A 6962-nucleotide genomic window follows, 5' to 3' on the forward strand; every position below is an offset into this window, starting at 1 on the left:
AAAAGATTGTTTCCTACAAGTCTGATCTATCCCTAATGGTGCAGCAAATGATACCAGGCTCCAGCAACACTGTGTGTGGAGCACTGGTCTCACCTCATGGGTTGCTGCACCCTGTGCAGTTCCATGCATGGTGATAGGACCCAGACAGTTCCAGCCTGCTCACTGGCTGGGTGAGGGGTAGGGAATACACAGATACTGATCCCACACTGGTTCTGCACTGTGGCGTAGACAGATTTTTACTGAACAAGCTCCTGTGGAGGGAAGGGCAAGATTGATCATTGTGGCATTGACCCATAAGAGAAGGTAGCACCCTGTATCCCTGGAGCCCCACCTCCCTGCTGTGTCCATGTTAGCTGCATCTTCTCCTTGCAGGCAACTGCATTCTCCAGAGGTCCATGGGCCCCAGCCAGCCCCAGTGCCAGCCAGGATCAGCAGCACGTGAGGAGCAAGGCCTCAGCCTTCCACCGTCCAGCCTCTTGTGCCAGGCAGCCCCTTCCAGTCAGCAGGGCTGGGAAGATGAGGCACCAGGGAGGAACCTTATCTGCTGGGCGCTGCATGTAATCCTTGGGCAGCCTCTGGGAGATGGTTCTTCCTCCTGGCTCCATTAGCCCAGGACTGCTGGCACACACAGGCCTTGTGGGAGCTCAGATCAGCTCCATCTTGAACTGGCTGAAGTTTGGCATGCTGGGCGAGGGCTCGGCCACGCTGCTGAAGGGCCCACAGGGCTGGGTGGCAGGCACAGTGCTGTGGCTCACGGTGGAGCTGAGCTGCTGCAGTGTCACCAGCACCTCCTGCTGCAGCCGCTGCTGCTGCTCCTGCTGGCGCTCCAGGTGGCACTGCCGCTCCAGCACCGCATGCAGGGCCTGGCTCAGCTTCTGCACCTCCAGCTGCACAGCATCCAGCTTCTCAGTGATGGCAGGGCAGCTGGGAGCAGCGGGGGGCACTGCTCCGCTGCAAGCAAGGCTGTGATTGCCCAGACCTACAGAGTCTGGCAAGGCAGTCTGAGTGCTGGCATCTTTGACCTGGAATAGTGGGAGGCAGGAGAGAAGGGAATGTGAAATATTATCAGCTGCCTGTTCAAGGGCATTTAACATGGGATTCATTCTGCACTTAGCTACAAGGCTCGGAGAAGAGCTCTCAGAGAAAGACATCACCTTGCTGCAGACCTCTAGATCTCACCATGTGCTGCTCTTCAGCCCCACCCAGCCCCTAAGCTGCTGCTCCATCAGAGCCCCTGGTGCACCATGTTGTTAGCAGATGCTGATCCATCCTGGTGAGTGCCACTGTACAGCAGTGGGGCTGCCCATGCTGATGCCAGGCTTGTGTTTGCTCTGCACGGACAGAAACAACATACCCTGGATTTTGCTTTATAGCCTTGGGTGGCTGGTAGAACTTCCTGAGATGGTACTGGCACCAAGCCTTAAAAACAGGTTTTGGAGCTGCCAGTTGGAGGCCAAGCATGGCGTGACTGGCATCTCCATGGCCAGCAGTGGGTGCTGGCTGGAGGCGGGTGGGTGCACAGCCTCACCCCCACCCAGAGGGGCTTCCCAGATATATTTGCCAAGTGCTGGGGTTAGCATTGCTGGAGAGCGCAGATAGCAGAGGTTGGGGGCACTCTGGAAGCCTTTCACCCTCAGAAGCCTGCCCCAACACATGATGTAGACACAGCAGGGTTCTGTGCAGGGCTGGCCGGATGGCAGCAGCTCCTGGCTGGAGCACATGGACTCTCTCATCCTGCCATCCTACCTTTTTCTGCAGAAGGACAGCCCTGTCCACTGTCTTCTTTTTCACCATCAGAGCTGAGTTCTGGGTGGGAGGTGTGACCAGCTGCCCTCGGCTGGGCAGTGTCTGGGGCAGGGGGGCAAGGCCCCTCAGAGCAGTCCCTGGAGCCAGGGCTGTGCCTGTGGAGCTGTCATCACCTGCAACAACAGAGAGAGAAATACCTCAAAAAAAGACGCTTGGAGGGTCTCCAGTGGGGAATAGGGCCCTTTCATGAGCCCAGCAGTGCCAGGAAGTGGCCATGGTAAACCCCAGTGGGGCCAGGCCTTACCATTCCCAGGGGCCAGCCCCATAGCCAAAGTGTCCCCAAGCTGCCCACCATCCTTGCAGAGTGAGGCCACGCTGACAATCTGGATGCCTTCCTTGGTGTCCTGGCTGCCCACAGGATCCCCGGTGGGCAGTGCAGGGTGCTGGGTGCCCAGCAGCCTGGGGAGCTCAGCCTCGTGCCCCTGCCAGGGCTGGTCCCCATCCCAGCCAGCTGCTGCTGACCCCGGCTCCACACTCTTCCTCTTGAGGAAGAGGTACACGGCCTGCGGCGTCACTCGGATGTCATCCAGCTCCAGCACCTTCTTGATCTTGCGGAAGCTCAGCCCGGCCCTGCGCAGCTCCACGATTCTCCTCTTGGCATGGTCGTCCAGCCGGCCCATCGTGCCGGAGCTCCTCCCGCGCCCTGCACCTACATCCCCGGAGTGCGTCTGTGCTGGGATGCTGGCACCCCCGGGCAGCTCTGTGCCCTGGGGCAGTGCTCAGGCTCAGCTAGTGCCTCACTGCCAGGCTGCTGACCCTTGCTCTGTGTCCATGTGGTGCCATCCCCAGCAGTGACACAGTTCCCAAGTGGAAAGGGTGAAGGAGGTGGCTCTTCCCACCAGAGTGAATGTGGACAGCCCCAAGCCTGTCCCTTGCTCACCTGGAACCCCTTTAGAGAGAGGGATCCAGCTTGGTCCCCCAGTCTGCCAAAGGCACAGAGGATGGCGATGGGCTTGGCTCTGCCCAGTGTCCCAAAGTGGACATCAATCCCACCCTGCCAGCAGCACAGTGAGGAATCAGAAGCAGTCAGGACCTCAAGCAGCAACTCAGTGTCTCAGGAAGCCTGGAGAGAGTCCTGGCAAGTGATGGTTCGTCGCGCGAAGCTGGCAGGACTCCATTGCGTTTCCCTGGTGGCCCAGAAGGTCACAGCAAGCAGAACTGTAGAAACTCCATGTGTTTCTGGTGCTGCAGAGCCCACCCTTGGGTCTGGAGATGACACCGTCCTGTACCTTTGGGAGAAGCACATGCACCGACTGATACACTCATAAAGAAGGCACAACTATAAATATAATGGCTGCACTTCCTGTGCTTCCCCTCTCACACCAGGTACGTGCCTGTACCACACAGGGATATACCTATATATGTCTATCCATGCACATGTATGTGTTTGCACAACTATGGTGGAGAGTATTTTCCACTTTCTACCAAATTCCTTAATCTGCAGGCATTTCTTGGACCCTCAGTGCTGCAGCTGCTCCCTAAAGGACATGCTTTTAGGTTTCACTTCACTAAAATAAATATCTTCCAGGAATTCCCAGAAGGCAGCAAAACACTTCTGATTAGAGACTACCTTAAGTTGGCTGCTGCCAAGCAGATGATGTATAGGAACCTTTTCCAAACCATATTTCCCAAGGTACACGTGGATCTTAAAAAGGACAGTAATGTGTTACGTTGGCCAAGAAGGCACAGAGACTATTAGATATCAGCCTCAGGGAGAATTGGAGTCAATTTGATAGAGGAGTTTTGCCCCTCTGCATCTTACTTGTTCCATGGCAAAAGAAAGACACATTAGCTCCAGAGATGTAGGCTCTACTTTGATCCAGCTCTGTTTCTGTCAAGAGGCCACTCCATGCCCTGCTTGTGTGCATTAGGGACCTTGTAGATAAGAGCTGCGGCACTGGATATTGGATACCAGACATCCTTGGATGTGGACAGTACAATTGCAGAGCAAGAGCAAAAGGTCAGAAATTCTCCACCTTCCCCACATCAAAGGAAGATGCTCCAAGGAGACCACCACCTTAAAGCTACAGCTATGAGGTGTTTGAGCCCTGGCAATACACTCTGCCCTCCTCCCACGGTGCCTCCAGACATGGCCAGAGGACACTGGAGGGAGCTGATCTGAGCAGCTGGTGACAGAAACACCATTTACATAAATGCCAGGAAAGCCAACAGCCACGGCTGCAGCCTTCACCCAGCCTCCACAGGGAGGATGAGGAGACCACCTTGGAGGAGCACCAACTCCACACTGCATCTCCTCCAGCTTCCTCTCCACCCTTTGTGTAGCATCCCCATGTCCCAGGTCCCTCCTTCATCACATGCTCATCCCATTCAGCCCTTCCCAGTCCTCAACTGAGATCCCACTGCCCTGCCCTGCTTTCCTGGGCTTGGGGAAAGTTCACGAGAGGCACAGACCATCCCTGTCCTGCTAATCCCACATAAACTCAGTATTCCCAATTCACAGTGTTCCCTCAGAACCCTCCATTTGCTGGAGGATCAGCAGGATGAGGAGTATGGCCAGGATGGCTCCAGGGCAGTAGGGCTTGGCTATGGAGAGCAGCTGCATGGAGATACCATCAATGCTCAAGGCTTCACCCAAGCTCCTTATCCTTCAAGAACTGCACTTGCCTCTGCAGCAGGTCTTTTTAAAAAAAAAATATCTATTTACTGATCAGAGGTAGACCAAGACCTGAAAAGCCATTTCAGAGAAGACACTGCAAAGCAATCTGGGGGTCAGAATCCAGCAAGAGAGCAGGAGATGCAAGAGGCAAGTGCAGGCCTAAGTGCAGGTCAAAAACCAGCTCCAACCCTGCCCACTTACCCCTTGAGGGCAGACAAAGTGCACAGCAGTGACTCCGCCCCTGTCAGGTAGGGGAAAAGGATTACCACTGAAAACAACATGACTCTATTCCATAAAACACAGAAATCCAGAATGCTTTGGGTAGAAAGGGACCTTAAAGCTCATCTTGTTCCACTCCCCTGCCATGGGCAGGGACACCTTTCACTATCCCAGGTTCACCCAAGCCATGTCCAACCCGGCCTTGAACACTGCCAGGGGCAGCCACAGCTTCTCTGGGCAACCTGTGCCAGGGCCTCACCACCCACACAGCGAAGTTTCTTCCTAATATTTCATCTAAACCTATTCTCTGACAGTTTGAAGCCATTCCCCCTTGTCCTATCTCTAGATGGCCTTGTAAAAAGTATCTCCTCATGTTCCTTGCAAGCTCCCTTCAACTACGGGAAGGCCAACTCATAAGATCCCACAGTCAGCCCTTGCAACAGCCGGGCCTGGCTCCATCTCTATTTCAAACTTTATTTACCCAGGTCTTGCTGCAAACTCACAGTTTTCTTGTACTAAATGTGCTCCCCATTTCCACACTGAGTCCATCACCTTCTCCTCTTTCTCCCTCTCCAGAGGGTATTTTCCCCAGGGAGCTGCAGCCTGTGCTATGCACACACCTTATCAACTCACACACTCACAAGAGAGATGAGATCTTCACACTCACCTGGCCTTCAAGGTGTTTGTTACTCTCCAATAATGTTTGCACAAGGAAAAACAAAAATCAATTCAATGAGAGGGAAAGATTCAAGGATTTTCCTATACCTGTGACTGATGAGGTTCCCTTCGCTTTCCAGGACCAGGCTGAGAGTGACATGTTTCCTCTAACAGTTTCTTACACCACTTGGGAAAAGCTAATTGCAGTGGTGGTTTTGCAGGAGGATAGGAAAAGGGAGCACATCTGTGTAAGAAAATTCACAGCAATTGTGTGAGCTCACCCTCTGGCTCTAAAGCTTTCCCTTTCTGTGGATGTCAGGAATACAGAGAGGGTTCATCTCCTCCAGAAAATCCTGACAGAGTCTCATCTGGACTGACTCAATCTTTGCTACTTCTAAAATAGAGCAGCACTACAAGTTGGCTTGGCTGGCATTTCCATACAAAGACCAGGTGCTGTGAGCTGAGTGTGGGCAATAAAAGTCCACTGTTCTGAAATCCTGCTTGCCTCTGCCCCCCTGGCTGTCACACTGTTCCAGCCACAGCTGCAAGTCCTTTGGCAAACCCAGATTCTGCAGCCTGCAAGCTGCAATGGCTCCTCGTGGTATCAAAGTGTCTTCCCCCCACACCCCTTGTGTTTTGCAGTGGGATGAGGATCCCAGGGGAAGATGTGGCAACTGGATCACTCAGTTTACTTAGTTCCAATCAGAGAGGTCTGTCATGCAGCACCACAGTCTACAAGTTTTTCCCTTTAGTGGGTTGGCTTCTGAGACCTTACACAGCCAGCTGGACATACACATCTGCCTTGTTACACCACCACACCTGCAACAGGAATTTTACTCCAGCCTGCCAATTTAGGTGTCTGTCCAAATTTCAGATTAGCCACCCTTTCTTTAGCTGCTGCTGAATGCTTGCAATGCCTGAAGTCTTTATGTACTCAGTTATGGCTGAGAAAGGCCCTTTACCTTGGTATTACTGCTGATAATGCTCTATTCCATAACTCTGCATGCAGCTATATCCACAGAAACACAGCCTAGAGACTGAAGCAGCCTTCCTATCACAATTGTTTCCTTAGGTCCCCTATGCTCTGGCCCAGATAATACTACATACAAAATGAAACAGCCTCAAGAGTGGAGGAGAAAGAAGACAGCATGCTCCAGGCTTTCTTTCAGAGCAGAGTGGATTTAAGGTCTAAAACAGAGGAAGAGCATGAATTCAGTTTTCCTACAATTCAAGTGATGTAACCACTAGCCTTAAGCCAAGCAGGCTCTTCCTCTGCACAGCTTGTCCCTTGTGCAAGCCTCCACTTCAGGAGGTGAACCTGAGAGAGAGGACCTTCCCCATCCTGCAAGTCCTTGGGGTAGAGCTCCCTCACCTGCCTGCACACACATCCACCCCAGCCACTACTACCTGTCTCTCCCACAGTTCTTCTGAGGCCCTGATTACCTGGCTTTAAATGCCAAATTCCCCAAGATAAAACATTCATTGTGTGACCATGGAGCTGGCTCATGTCTGGGAAGATTAACTTCTCCCTTTTGTCTCACAGCTGCTCTGGGACACAGGCAGTTTTTATCCTTATACACAGGTACAAGCAAAGCTGCTTCTAGAATTCATGCTGAGGTGATGCAAGGAAGAGTTAATCCTTCAGCAGACATGGCACAGGTCG

General features: G+C 53.0%; 1 protein-coding gene across 1 annotated transcript; it reads right to left on the reverse strand.

The window, feature by feature from the left end:
• Window positions 1-218: 218 nt before the first annotated feature.
• LOC131090495 (uncharacterized) lies at window positions 219-2657 on the reverse strand. Its single transcript, XM_058035905.1, has 3 exons — window positions 2051-2657; window positions 1747-1919; window positions 219-1022 (listed from the first exon to the last, which is right to left on the reverse strand). The coding sequence occupies exons 1-3, from the start codon at window positions 2424-2426 to the stop codon at window positions 645-647; spliced, it is 927 nt and encodes a 308-aa protein (XP_057891888.1). The 5' UTR covers window positions 2427-2657; the 3' UTR covers window positions 219-644.
• Window positions 2658-6962: the final 4305 nt, after the last annotated feature.

This window comes from Melospiza georgiana, chromosome 16 (genome assembly GCF_028018845.1).
Source record: "Melospiza georgiana isolate bMelGeo1 chromosome 16, bMelGeo1.pri, whole genome shotgun sequence".
Classification (NCBI taxonomy): domain Eukaryota; kingdom Metazoa; phylum Chordata; class Aves; order Passeriformes; family Passerellidae; genus Melospiza; species Melospiza georgiana.

Coding starts and splice junctions, on each gene's coding strand:
- LOC131090495 (XM_058035905.1), bottom strand. CDS start 2,426: ATGGGCCGGCTGGACGACCATGCCAAGAGGAGAATCGTGGAGCTGCGC. Junction 1,920..2,050: donor GGGGCTGGCCCCTGGGAATG/GTAAGGCCTGGC, acceptor CTGTTGTTGCAG/GTGATGACAGCTCCACAGGC. Junction 1,023..1,746: donor CTGTCCTTCTGCAGAAAAAG/GTAGGATGGCAG, acceptor CCACTATTCCAG/GTCAAAGATGCCAGCACTCA.